The sequence below is a fragment of the Tursiops truncatus genome, chromosome 10 (genome assembly GCF_011762595.2).
Source record: "Tursiops truncatus isolate mTurTru1 chromosome 10, mTurTru1.mat.Y, whole genome shotgun sequence".
Lineage (NCBI taxonomy): Eukaryota > Metazoa > Chordata > Mammalia > Artiodactyla > Delphinidae > Tursiops > Tursiops truncatus.
Genome location: NC_047043.1, coordinates 31,231,674 through 31,246,380, shown reverse-complemented (window position 1 = coordinate 31,246,380; position 14,707 = coordinate 31,231,674). Strand labels below are relative to the sequence as shown.

General features: G+C 39.1%; 1 protein-coding gene across 3 annotated transcripts in view; it reads left to right on the top strand.

Moving 5' to 3' along the window:
• POLH (DNA polymerase eta) overlaps positions 1 to 14,456 on the top strand; it is a 29,337-nt gene extending 14,881 nt beyond the window's left edge. For all 3 annotated transcript variants that reach the window (XM_019949727.3, XM_004315020.4, XM_033864173.2), the window contains 7 exons: positions 2,739 to 2,908; positions 4,514 to 4,617; positions 5,723 to 5,842; positions 6,436 to 6,559; positions 7,313 to 7,378; positions 10,458 to 10,627; positions 12,218 to 14,456. In XM_019949727.3, the coding sequence (XP_019805286.1) occupies positions 2,739 to 2,908; positions 4,514 to 4,617; positions 5,723 to 5,842; positions 6,436 to 6,559; positions 7,313 to 7,378; positions 10,458 to 10,627; positions 12,218 to 13,103 (1,640 nt within the window). In that variant the 3' untranslated portion in view covers positions 13,104 to 14,456. The remainder of the gene's footprint in view (positions 1 to 2,738; positions 2,909 to 4,513; positions 4,618 to 5,722; positions 5,843 to 6,435; positions 6,560 to 7,312; positions 7,379 to 10,457; positions 10,628 to 12,217) is intronic.
• The last annotated feature ends 251 nt before the right edge of the window (positions 14,457 to 14,707 follow it).

Sequence of the window (14,707 nt, the reverse complement as noted above, 5' to 3'; positions counted from 1 at the left end):
CTCTAGATGTGGCGAATGGGGTCTACTCTTTGTTGCTGTGCGTGGGCTTCTCATTGCGGTGGCTTCTCTTGCTGTGGAGCACGGGCTCTGGGGCGTGGGCTCAGTAGTTGTTGTGGCTCACGGGCTCAGTAGTTGTGGCTCACGGGCTCAGTAGTTGTGGCTCACCGGCTCTAGAGCGTAGGCTCAGTAGCTGTAGCGCACAGACTTAGCTGCTCTGTGGCATGTGGGATCTTCCCAGACCAGGGATCAAACCCACATCCCCTGCCTTGGCAGGTGGACTCTTAACCACTTTGCCACCAGGGAAGTCCCCAAGATGATAAATTCTGCCAACAACCAGAGGGAGCTTGGAAGGCACTAATCAGCTCATAGCACAGAGGAAGGTACACCTGTTACCAGTATAGGGACTTCTCTTTTGTAGTTATGGTCCCTAGAGTTGTGGGCCATAGCTAGAGGTTTATCAGTTTAATTCCGAAGTTTTGGCATAAACTACCAGTGCTCACTCTTAGAACAGTTCTAGTCAAATGCAGGTGACATGCCCATGTTTATAGAAAATCCTAGGGAATCTACTCCCCCCCCCCAAAAAAGAACCTAGAATAAGTGAGATTAGCAAGGTTGCAGGGGACAAAGTCAATATGCAAAAATTGATTGTATTTCTATATATTAAAATTTAAAATGGGAAGTTGACATTTAAAAAGGAATAGCATTAAAACCATAAAATTATTAGAGATATATTTAACAATATATATGGAAAAACTAGTTCAGTGAAAACTACAAAACATCACTGACAAATTAAAGATGAAATCAATGAAGAGACCATGCTCATGGACTGAAAGATTAAATAATATTAGAGTTCAAATCTCCCCAAATTGACCTACAGATTCATTGCATTCCCTCCAAAATCCCAGCAGGATTTTATAGAAATTGATAAACAGATTCTAAAATTTGTATGGAAATGCAAAGGATGTGGAATAGGCAAACAATTTTGAAAAAGAACTAAGTTGGAAGACTTAACACTACGTGATTTTTAAGAGTTAACTATAAATTTATGGGGACTTCCCTGGTGGTCCAGTGGTTAAGATTTTGCGCTTCCACTGCTAGGGGCATGGGTTTGATCCCTGGTGGGGGAACTAAGATCCTACATGCCGCATGGTGCAGCCAAAAACAAATAAACAAAAACCACAAACAAAGAAGTTTGAGGTGGCCTAGGCAAGAATGAAGAAAAGCTGAATAAAATACAGTGGGTTGCAATGGATATGTGAAATATTTTGAAGTGGGCTTTGGTAACTAAGTAACTATAATAAAGGGGAATAAAAGAAAAGAAGCCAAGGGACTTACCTGGTGGTGCAGTGGTTAAGAATCCTCCTGCCATCGAAGAGGACATGGGTTCGAGCCCTGGTCCATGAAGATCCCACATGCCAAGGAGCAACTAAGCCCGCGTACTGCAACTACTAGAGCCCGCGCTCTGCAACAAGAGAAGCCACCGCAATGAGAAGCCCGCACACCGCAACGAAGAGTAGCACCTGCTTGCTGTAACTAGAGAAAGACCGTGTGCAGCAACGAAGACCCAAGGCAGCCAAAAATAAAAATAAATAAATTAATTAATTTTTTAAAAAAAGAAGCCAATATTAGATTTTAAACCTTTAAGAGAAATAGGGAGTTGTTTGGGAAAGAGAACCTTTGGGGAGGAAGATATAATAAAGGTTGACTTTAGTAGTATTTTGTTTGATACTGTAATGAAAAATTCAAGAAGACTTTTTCTGTAGGGAGGTAGAAATAAGGGATTAAAGTTAAGAGTTTGGGGATAGAGATTAAGATTTGCATGTACTTAGCATAAACAAATTGAAACATAAGCCAGTACCAGTTCACCAAGAGAAAAAGCATATATACAGAGAAGAGGAGAACGTTGCTCTATATCTGCAGTTACGGTGTTAGAGGAGGGAGATAGACCAGCAAAGGAGAGAAACAGCAGCCCTCAATAGCTGGAAAATACTTCCTTCTATGTGCTCATCTTCCTCCTCTTCTCCATATATGTGACCCTTCACTCTGCCTCTCCAAGATATTTTGAATTTTCTTGCCTTGTTCTTACCTCATTACAGCCTCTTTAAAACAGCATGTGTATATTTCCTAACTTCCTTGTTATATAATACTTTTAAAATGTTTTTCAAAACTATGACTAGTTCTAAATTGGATAGTAAGGTATTTTCAAAGCCCTAAGGTACAAAGCTACTTCTAATTTAAATAGTTTGTCAAGAGAATAAATCTTCTAGTGCCTCTGATTGGACTTAAGCTATTCAACTGGAACCAGTCTCTAAAAATACATAAATGCTAACTTAAGTTTATACTGAAGCGTGCGATAATTCTGAATATTTTCTAATTGAGTAACTTAATAGAATTTTTGGTGATGTGCAAGGGAAGTTGGAAGAAGAAAGTTCAAAAACTGGAGAGAGAAAACAGATGTACTTTTAAATCATTACTCATGAAAGACAATACAAAATATTTGTTGCTTATTAGAGCTTATAAGGTTCAGCCTATGCTGGGAGATAAGGCTGCTAGAATTGGTATGAAGGAGAAATTTATCTCTGTTGTGATACTGAATAGTCTTCTAAAACGGCTGCCATTTTTGGTGAAAACCTACATATGTAAAGTACCTGAAATCTAAGCATTTCTGCATTAGATAACACAAATAAAACCTTGATTTTTTAAAAAAGAAGTCTAACTGTTACCTCTCAACTTTTCAGAGGAAATGCGAAAACAAGGCTTATTGCAATGGCTTGATTCTCTTCAGACTGATAACACCACCTCTCCAGACCTACAGCTCACTGTGGGAGCAGTGATCGTGGAGGAAATGAGAGCAGCCATAGAGAGGCAGACTGGTTTTCAGTGTTCAGCCGGGATTTCACACAATAAGGTGAAGGCTAATAGTAGATTTCAAAGAGAAACACAGATATCTGTAGTTAAACACAGCAGGCATAGAAACAAACAAAAAAAAAAAGAAAAACAAAAACAAAACAAAAAACAAACAGCCAGGATAGATATGAGTGGGGCATTTAAATCATTACACATATACTTTGAAATGGGTTTCTACTTAAACTTCATGGTGAAGACCAAATAAAAACCTAAGTAATTCTTTATCATGGGGATTGACATTACACATGTACTTTCCTAAGAAGCAGGCTGAAAATTTTGCTGGAAATGGTTATTTACATAGTTGTATCCACAGTATTTCCTTAATGACTGAACTATCCAAAGAAAGGAGGAGGCAGGACTTCCCTGGTGGTCCAGTGGTTAGGACTCGGCGCTTCCACTGCCAGGGGCCCTGGGTTCAATCCCTGGTCAGGGGACTAAGATCCTGCAAGCAAACAAAGAAAGGAGGAGGCTAGTAGGAACCTATTTCTTTCCTTTTCGGTTGCTGAATTTTCTAGTATTATCTCACTTCTTATGTGGAGTTCTGGGTGTTCTATGCTTTTGTTCTGTGCTTTTTGATTAAACTGCAGTGTGGCCCTGGGATCTTCATCCCCTTTGGTGTAGACTCAGTAGTTGGGCAGTGGCTGATTATTTCTAGTTACTACCTTCTCTCCCTCACTCAAGAAGAGGAAAGTTCTGCACTGCTCAGCTTGTGGGATCTTAGTTCCCCAACCAGGGATTAAACCCCAGCCCACGGCAGTGAGAGCACCGAGTCCTAACCACTGGAGCACCAGGGAATTCCCAAGAAGAGGAAAGTTGCCAAACTACTCAGTAGAGTTTTGGGGTTTTTTTTTTCTGGTTAGGTGGAGGGAGGGGAAACAAAAGTCTCAATGTAATAATTTAAACTAGACTAAATGTGGCCTAGTAAAAGTTTCAGGGAATCTCCAATGAATCTGAAGAGTGATTTTATATTTTTCCTACCAATTATAAGTTGTTAAATGATACCACTGAAGTACCTTATTCTTTGAAAAGACTTCTCAAGGGTTTTTTCATTTTGAAGTCTTATTTAATATAAGAAGATGTTTGCTATTGGACAATGACTTCGAGCCCAGTCTTTATCACAGATGCTAAATGATGGTAATCTGTATTAAATCCGGGACTCAAAATGGACTAACCATTAATCAAGAAATGTATATAAATGGAGTAGGGTAAAATGAGTTTGTTTTAGCATTTTCATATGGACATACTAAGAAATGCATCTTAAGTCTCTTCTGTAGCTTCTCTACTTTTTCACCCTCTTGAAATAGGAAAACCTTAAGGAATAGATGAGGGTGGAATAAATGACTAAAGAAAGACTGAGAATGGAAGATGTGGAAAGGACAATGAGGATAATGATAGTGGGTCATGTTTTCCACTGTGGATATTGTGGGACACCAAGCTTTGGAGATGTCTTGAGTTTCTGGTTTTGGTTTTGTTTTTAACGTGGAAACCATTAGTTACAGCCCTTAAGCTGTGCCGTGTGTATGCATGTATATGTGTGTGTTAATATTCACCAACTCTGTGTGTGGGTGTTGACAGTAATGGGGTTTTTATACTTTCCATGCTCCAGGTTCTGGCAAAGCTGGCCTGTGGACTAAACAAGCCCAACCGGCAGACCCTGGTCTCACATGGGTCAGTCCCACAGCTCTTCAGCCAAGTGCCTATTAGCAAAATGTAAGTATTCAGGGAGCACCTTAAATTTCACTTCTATATATGTGAAGGCCCTCTCTGGTTGTAGTTTCTTCTGTTCCTTAAGGATTGGAGCCAGGGAAAATAGGTACCATGGGGACAGGAGGGAGATGACACAGAAAATTTTACAAACATGCTGAGATTTTTTTCTTAATGAACTTTCAATTCCGGATTATCTGTGGAAGATACTTAATCCTGAATTTTAAAAGAATGAACTGTTTTTTAGCTATATGTTTAACTTCCTTCTAGGTTTTTTACTCAAGCCTGTTACTAAATAACAAATAGGAATTTTACTTCTTTTCTTTGTTCTAGTAGCGTATCAAGCTGTTCAGGGCTACTGAATTGCTCCCAAATAAAATTAATAACTAGGTTGTGCATACCAATAGTGTGTCCTTGACAAGGGCTTATAATATTGTTGAAGGGACAAGATATATCTGTTCAAAGCAATAGTGAAAGTGCTATCATCAAGACTATATGTGAGTAACTGCTAAATGAATTGTACAGGTAGTTACCAAAGTTCATAAAAGTCATCTGAGAAGGACTTATGAAAAAGGCATGGGAGAGTCAGATGAGAATAGAAGAGAAATACCAATTTGGAGACTGTTTTGAGCACCAAGAGGGAGAAAATATATTTCCAGTGAACTGGGACCATATTGAGGAAGATAAGTGATGGAAAAAGGACTGAACAGAGAGGTTGAGGACAGATTATTAGACATCTCAAAGGCCAAGCTGAAGAGTTGTTTTTTTTTTTTTTTTTACTATATTCTTAAATATAAAATGTTTTAGCTATAGAAGGGGTTTGTTTTGGAGGTGGAATTTTAATCCCTAAATGGGACAGTAGATCCTGTACAATTGAAAGTTTTATACACAGTTGACTTGATAACTAATTAATGACTTTACCCTTGTGTTTATGCTATGGTTAGTCTTCTTCCCAGGCCCTAACTTCCAGAGTACTGAATTCCCAGAGTCGTCTAGTCTTATGCTAGAAAATCAATAGTTTACAGGACCAATGTGTGTTCTCATTTTCCCTGCTAACTAGATATTTATGATGTGACCTATAAATCTTTTGTCTTTTTTTGGTTGTTGTTAGCCGTCATCTTGGAGGAAAGCTAGGGGCTTCTGTCATTGAAACCCTGGGGGTAGAATACATGGGAGAACTGACCCAGTTCACTGAATCCCAGCTCCAGAGTCATTTTGGGGAGAAGAATGGGTAAGTGATTCCTAATGCTTTTCAATCATAACCTTTATGGATATGCTAAATTCAAATGTAGACAAGAGCATCAGGTAAAATCTAGACCTATCTTTAGGTTAATATTTGCTCCTCGAGGTAATTGCATTGGTCCTTTTGCTTTAAAATATTAAATCATTATAACCTATTAGTCTAGTTTTTTTCACGTGCCTAAATAGGTTGGTAGATAGGAGCTGTTACTCTGAAGCTCTGATACACACATGTACAATATTTATGTGTGCTAAGATGCTGTTGTTCTCTTAAAAATCCTTGTATTTTTGCTTACTAAGTACCAAAAATACTTGGGGATATGAAATATGTGGCTTAGTTGGCACTTTTCCCAAAACACAAATGATGACTTGGCTTTAGAAAGCATAATGTGTTCTCCTCGGCAATTTATCATTACTGGAATTCATTGGGAAGGGCAAGGATTCTGTTACGGGTGAGGTGTACTTAATTTTGAACAAATTTTTCCTTTTTCATGAAAGGGATAAAAGGTAGTATAATATAGGTATTTTGTTTTAACAAGAATAATCATTTGCTTTCACCTTAAACTTTTTTGCTGGTTTCATTAGATCTTGGCTATATGCCATGTGCCGGGGGATTGAACATGATCCAGTTAGACCCAGGCAAATACCCAAAACCATTGCCTGCAGCAAGAACTTCCCAGGAAAAACAGCTCTGGCTGCTCGGGAACAGGTAGGCAGACATTCTTGACAGAACATTGCCGCTTTTAAGGGAGTTGGTGGGTAGGTTTTGGTAGCTGTGGAAAGTTAGATGGGACCTTTATGCTGTAAAATATGAAGGAAATAGAAGGTTTTTTGTGTGCTGAAAATTGATTAGTTTAACTTGGGATTTTTTTTATTATTATTTTTTCCCTTTCTTCCATCTGAAAAGAAATAGAATGGAGCTGATTGAAGTTTGAAATGGAGTTACTCATTTTTTGGTAGGTGAAATCTTAGGAGGCCAGGATATTGTGCCTCAAGTTTGTGTCTTTTTTTTGTGTGTGTGTGGTACGCGGGCCTCTCACTGTGGTGGCTTCTCCCGTCGCAGAGCACAGGCTCCGGACGCACAGGCTCAGCGGCCATGGCTCACGGGCCCAGCCGCTTCGCAGCATGTTGGATCTTCCCAGATCGGGGCACGAACCCGTATCCCCTGCATCGGCAGGCAGACTCTCAACCACTGCGCCACCAGGGAAGCCCACTGTGTCTTTTTTTCTCAGAGCTGGAACATGCCTGAAATTCACCTGATGGCATGCCAGCAGGAAAAGAATGAAAGCTCTTGAGCTAGGGCAGGTCAGAGTACGGAAGATTTCTGTGATCTGGGGATTGTAACAGGGGAGACTTTGTTACACACTTCCATTTTGGGGAGAACTGAACAAAACCACCATTTAGTTCTATAATAAACCTAGAGTCTTTAAATGAAAGATTAAAGTCTCAATGCTTTTTTTAGGTACAATGGTGGCTTTTGCAATTAGCCCAGGAACTAGAGGAGAGACTAATCAAGGACCGAAATGATGTAAGATTTTCTTTCTTTATTCCTGGGGTGAGGTTTGGGATTTAAATACAAGTTGCTCCTTACCTTATGGAGTAGAAACAAAGATACAAAAAGATACCAGCTGGAAAATTTTAAGAAATCTTTTATCTTTTCCCATAAAACTGCCATAAAACTCAGTATGATTCTCAAAAGCCTGGATCTGTGAACGTAAGACCTGACTACCCCTGTCTCCCTCATTACCATTTGCTTTTACTTTTTTGTATATTATCTAAATGTTACTGCAACTCTGAATATACAGTGGATCTTCATCAGAGTACAGAACCATTAAGCAGGACATTTAAGGTTTGGACTGTAAATTATTCGGCTTTAACATAGTCCATGTGACAAAGAAGTACTCAGTTTTAGAGACAGAGTCGTAGGTCAAAGATGAAACATCTGATTAGTTTATCTTCTCTCTTTCAAAAAAAAAGCTCTATTGATACATATATATATATATTTACATACCATGAAATTCACCCATTTATAGTATACAGTTCAGTAGTTTTAGTATATTTCAGAGTTGTTCAACTATTCCATAATCAATTTAAGAACATTTCATAACCCAGAAAAGAAATCCTATACCCACTAATAGTTACTCCCCCAGACCTACGCAACCACTAGTCTGCTTTCTGTCTCTATAGACTTAATTATTCTGGACATTTCATATCTATGGAATAATAGAATATGTGGCTTTTTGTGTGACTGGCTTGAAATCTTTCAATTAACATAATATTTTCAAGGTTTACCCATATTGTAGCATCTATCAGTACTTTATTCCTTTTTATCACAACATTCTATTGAATGGATATACCACATTTTATTTATCAATTCATCAGTGAATGGATATTTCCACTTTTTGGCTATTATGAATAATGTTGCTGTGAACATTCATGTACAGATTTTTGTGTAGTCATGTTTTCATTTCCCTTGTATATATACCTAGGAGTAGAATTGCTGAGTCACATGGCAACTCTATGTTAGCATACCAGACTGTTGCTGCACTATTTTACACTCCCAGCAATGTAAGAGGGTTCTAATTTCTCTATATCTTTGTTATTGTCTTTTAAAAAATTTTTAGTGGGTGTGAAGTGGTATCTCATGGTTTTCAGGTGCTTATTGGCTATTTTATTTTCTTTGGAGAAATGTCTGTCAAGATCCTTTGCCCATTTTTGAAGTGGGTTGTCTCTTTATATTGAGTTTTAAAAGTTCTGTGTGAAAAAAAAAAAAAAAAAAGTTCTGTGTGTATTCTGGGTATAAGTCCCTTGTCAAATATATAATTTGCAAATATTTTCTCCCATTCTGTGGATTTTATTTCCATTTTCCTGATGGTATTTTTTGATGTGTCCTCTCCAGTTGAGACATCAACTGTATACTGTCAGGAATCATCTATAATTACCAGTTTGCCCCTTTTTAGCTGGGGTGGTGGTAAATGTTCTTTGGGAGGCATCGTAAAGAGGTTGTGTTATGGGTCTATTTGACTTTTCCCACTAGGTGTCGCTCCGTTCTCATCTCTTTATTCTCTAACAGTCAATGACCTTATGTCCTATCATCTCCCCCTAGCTCACTCCCCTCTAGACTCCACTTGCTGGCCTCCTCCCCATTTATTTAACACACCAAGTAAATTTCACCTTCCCCTTCTCCCCAACTCCCCTGTCATATCAGCAGCCTCCATCACTCCCTGCCTTACTCTGCTTTTTTCCATGGCACTTTGTGGTCATTTCTATTACATGCCTACTTGTTTATTATATGCAGCTCCTACTACAAGATAAGATCCAGAAGGGCCTGGACTTTTTGTTCTCTCCTGTATCTCTAGATAGTGCCTGATACATAGTAGGCAGTCAGTTATAGTTGAACGGTTTTAGTCAACAAGGACTTGTTTGTAATTGCCTATTTGTATTCTCTCGAGATATACAAATCTGTATAAACTGTATTTACAAAATGCGCAAAAATACAAAATGTATTTTTACCTAGAAGTTGGTTGCTGCTCTTGGTTTGTCTTAGGGGTGTTTCTTCTCACTAGAATCTTTCGATTTTGAGGGGATCCCTATGTATACTTTTTACCTTCTTGCCTCGACCTTTATTTCTTAGTTTGCTTTTGCATCAACAGTATTCAGGTGCTTAGACGTCACTGAAAAGTGTATCAATGATCATGCTCTCTAGAGGCAGGCTCACTACACTTTATCTTCTATAGATGGGCTGTAAGGAGGCGCTAGTGGAAACTACTGCTGTTTTTTTTTTTGTTGTTAAGATTGAAATATTTATGCATTTAACAAACACGTATTTTTTAATTAATTAATTAATTTTTGGCTGTGTTGGATCTTCGTTACTGCGCATGGGCTTTCTCTAGTTGCATCGAGCAGGGGCTACTCTTCATAGCAGTGTGTGGGCTTCTCATTGCGGTGGCTTCTCTTGTTGAGGAGCACGGGCTCTAGGTGCATGGGCTTCAGTAGTTGTGGAACACGGGCTCAGTAGTTGTGGCTCACGGGCTCTAGAGCGCAGGCTCAGTAGTTGTGGCACATGGGCTTAGTTGCTCTGCGGCATGTGGAATCTTCCCGGACCAGGGATCGAATCTGTGTCCCCTGCATTGGCAGGCGGATTCTTAACCACTTGTGCCACCAGGTAAGTCCACTTCTGCTCTTAAGCATAAGAGCATCAGAGCAGATTAAAGAATAGATCCACTACTCAATCCTGACACCCTTTCAATGACTTACATGAACCCTCCTTCAGTCATAAACTAGAATATAGTATTACAAGTATTTAGTATAATCTTCCTGCACGGACACCACCAAAAAACAAAACAAAACATTCAGGAGAATCCATTTTCATTTATTCTGTCCTGTTCCCATTACCTGTCAAAATATCCTAGATATTCTAATATTCCATCATCTAAATTATGTCTTCTCCAATTATTTATACTCAGAAACAGAACAAAATTTAAAAAAATTAAACCTATTCCCAAACCATTCTGTCACCCTGGTTTTTTCCTCTCACAGACATCACTATATAGAATCCACATGCTCAAGGTAACTTCAGTTCTGTCTCAATCCATTTACACCCACAGAATGACAGGGTGGCCACTCAATTGGTCGTGAGCATTCGCGTCCAAGGAGACAGACGTCTCAGCAGCCTGCGCCGCTGCTGTGCCCTTCCTCGCTATGATGCTCACAAGATGAGCCATGATGCATTTGCTCTCATCAGGAACTGTAACACTTCAGGAACCCAAACTGAATGGTGAGTTTCCTTCTAACTCATCTTCTTTTGAGACTTAAACCCTGTCTTTATTTAAAATTAGTGGGTATATAAGCATTCCAGCTGGGGTAGGACACAGTAGAAGCACCAGAAACAAGGCAGCTCAGCTGCAGCCTCTTTGCCTACATTTGGTTTGAGAGGCAGAGTGAACCAATACTATCCCTGCCTATATCAATTTGCTATAGTCAGGGGAATGACCAATTGTACTTAGGAGTACAGAACTCAAGTTTCAGGGAACTTTTCTCTCAACTGCTTGATGGTTCTATCTTAAAATCATCTTCCTTGATAATGAAAGTGACCTATTCACCAGTAATCTCTCTCTCACATCCCAACTCAGTTACAAGCTCCACTGGTGTAATACCAAATGTCATAATAATAAACTTCACTTCAGCTGGCCATTAAAGATAACCAAGTATATACTGGAGTATGTTCATTTACTGTCCAGATATTAATGATTTCAGTATTGGAATACCATAATTATTTATTTAACATAGCCTCTTAAATTGAAAAAAGTATTCCAGATTCACAATGTAAATATAATTATGTGAGGAAGATAAATTGGTTGCTTATTTATAGATCTACATTGGAGATTATAAAAAAAAGTTTAGTTAGGCACTTAAGTTACTGCATATCTGAATATAAGGGTACTACATGTATGGGTCTCTAAAGTTAGAGTCTTTGTTCTTAGAATAATTTACTTTTACTTCCTGGTATATTTATTTTCAAATATTGAATGGTTTTACTGAACCAAATGATAATTGTGATACTATGTTCACATTAAACCTTGTAAATTGACAGACTATAACAAATACTACTCACCAAGAGTGTCAAATATTGACAGGGAAGCATAACGTTGTCTGATTATAAGACTGTCCCTGAGCATGAAAGAGGAGAATAGTGAGATACTGTCATGATAACTTTTAAATTTACCTCATCAAGGGACTAATCTGTATATAAAAGCACATTTCATCTTCCAAAATTCAACTCATGTGAAAATTTATTTGGGTAATTAGACATGAGGAACTTTATGACAGGAATTTCTTGAAATATTTCTGAGACCAGATAACCAAAGCAGCTGTGAAATTTCATTCTCTAAAAATTCCAGAGTTCAAAGTCTGTCAGAGTTCCGGTTCTGTTTAAAACCAGAAGAGTGCGTAAGAGGATTTTTTCAAAAGTCTTTCCACTCTAAATATTCTAAAGCTTTTTTATTGCCCTGAATAGTTTCTTGCCTCAACCCTGAATTTCAGCAGCTCTGCAGAAGTTATCTTATGAAAACAATAAACCCAGCTGTCAGGGGATCCAACTTACACATCTGACTTGGTAGGTGTTCACCAAAGTCAGTGGTTCTCAAGGTGTGGTCCTAGACCAGCAACATCAGCATCACCTGAGAACTTGTTAGAATGGCAAATTCTCTGCCCATCCCACGTCTATTGAATCTATTAATCCAATATACCCTAAAGTCTGAGAACCACTGCAGTAACAGTTTCCTTTTGTGGCAGAACCAGAATCCCAATCATTTACAAACTGAACCTGTGACCTGGTGCTAATCTTATTCTTTTACTTTCTATTCAGGTCCCCTCCCCTTACAATGGTTTTCCTCTGTGCTACCAAATTCTCTGCCTCTGCCCCTTCACCTGGCACAGACATCACCATCTTCTTGAGCAGTGACCCAAGTTCTCCGTCAAAGGTGCCAATTACCCGTTCAGAAGATAAGACCCAGGAAAATGGCCCAGCGGTGACAACCACTAAGAAAGCAACCACTTCTCTGGAATCATTCTTCCAGAAAGCTGCAGAAAAGCAGAAAGTCAAAGAAGCTTCACTTTCTTCTCTTACTGCCACTACGCAGGCCCCCATAAGCAATTCACCCTCCAAGCCCTCATTACCTTTCCAAACCAGTCATACTTCAGGAACTGAGCCCTTCTTTAAACAGAAGAGTCTGCTTCTAAAGCAGAAACAGCTTACTAATGTTTTCTTCCCTCCACAAAAACCACAGTCCAGTCCTAAAGAGTTACCAAATTGTTTTCCAACAGAGTGTCCAGATTGTGCCCCTGTCTGTGAAAAGGTGTTGAAGCTAGGATCCTTCAAAGCAACTCCTGCAGAGATGGATTTGGCCCAGAACAGCCTAAGCAGCCTTGCTTCTTTAACTTCCAAGTCTGCTCTGGAGGTGGCTCAGAAGGCACCTACTACCTCCAGTCTTCTGGCTGCTGAGGACCAAGTGCCCTGTGAGAAGTGTGGCTCTCTGGTACCTGTATGGGAGATGCCAGAGCATACAGACTATCACTTTGCGTTGGACTTGCAGAAATCCTTTTTGCAGCCCCACTCCAACCCCCGGGTTGCTCCTGCCAGTTCTCCTCAAGGCAAAAGAAATCCCAAGAGCCCTTTGGCCTCCAGGAATAAACGCCCTAGGCCTGAGGGCATGCAGACATTGGAATCATTTTTTAAGCCATTAACACACTAGTGCTGCCCTCAGGCTTGCCGCAGGGTTTTTTTATTTGTAACTGGGAGATGGAAATATGTTCACTTCTCAAGGAAATTTATAACTTTATAAAATTTTTAATAAGGAAAATAATCTGGTTAGATGCTGAGTTAAGGCTTCCACCTCAGGGATTCTAATTCTATTGTTGACAGGGATGTAAAAACTCATCTTCCAGAGATACAACTGTATTGAGTTTTTAATTGTTAGTCTTTAGGGAAGCAGTGTCATACAGTTTAAAATGCCTGGGCCTCGGAAGTTAAGAGATCTGGTTCCAAACCTGGCTTTGCCTCTTGGAATACGGCCTTGAGCAAGTCACTTTCCTCATGTGTAAAACTGAGATAATGCCTTAGATTACTGAAGATTAAGAAAAATGTACTTAAAGTATGTAGCTTAACATTGGCACATAAAAGGAACTGAGTGAAAAAAAGTTAAAAAAATTTTTTTATGTGAGGTGAAGACCTGAAACCCTAAAGTGGTAACTAATTTAGGGCAGGACTGTGTACAGAGAAGCTACTCAATAAATACTTAATTTCATTCAAGTAAACCCTATCATAGCCACAATTTTAGCCATTGGCCCTTCTACCTCTTGCAGTGAGACTGTTACTGGACCAGCTCAGGAACTCTGTTTAGATTGGCTAAGTCATGATCAGAACTAGATCATCTCTAGGACCTTGTTACTCCAAGTGTGATTTTGAGGGGCAGCAGCTCCACCACCAGAGAACTTGTTAGAAATAGTCTCAGCCTTACCCCCACCCCTACTGAATTTGTATATTAACAAATTTGAGAAATACCCATCTAGAAGATAATAACAGCCCACCAGGTTTGTAGAGGGCAAGGTCATTTCCTTAAACCCTAAAGACAAATGTAAGAGGTAAATGCTTGGGCCTTCAGGGTCACTGGCACGTTCATCTCTTCCCTACTGAAGTGTGAATCTTTAGTTTAGGGTTTTAAATGAATTACTGTAGCTTTTTGCACTAGTCCATGTTTATAGTACTGTATTCTTAATCTCCATTCTTATGTGTGGAAAGTCAGTTTTGGCTTTTCTGATATGGGAAATGTTGATTACACAGAGAACCCAATCAAAGATGAACTGAGTGGTGGCAGTGGAGGGGGGAGATAAGAGGGTAGGGAGAACAGAATACATAGTCCCCCTTCCCATACATGTACTCAAACCAGTACTTTTAGGCTTATTTTAGCTTATTTATAAATTGGGGGTCTGTAATTTGAAGGGGGAACATTTGAAAACCACTGTGTCTAGCAAATTATTTCTTCTTCCAGAAAGACCTTCCACTTTTGTGGCAGTTAAATATCTAATAAAAGATAGTGCTTACTGTATATATGGCTCTTTCCCTACTAGACTTGTAGATTTCTTAAAGGCAAGAATTCACAGTGCCTTGCACACAACAGGTGCTTGATAGTCACTGGATGAAATGTATATACTGAAAATTTTAAGATCACCAGAACTGTAACAATCAAAATGTACATACTACTTATACACCTTTTTATACTCCTCAATGTTGCATTAATGTAGCAAAGTGCCTCATTAGTTTGTGGAGATGTCTGGGTATCATTTTCCAAAACTTCCT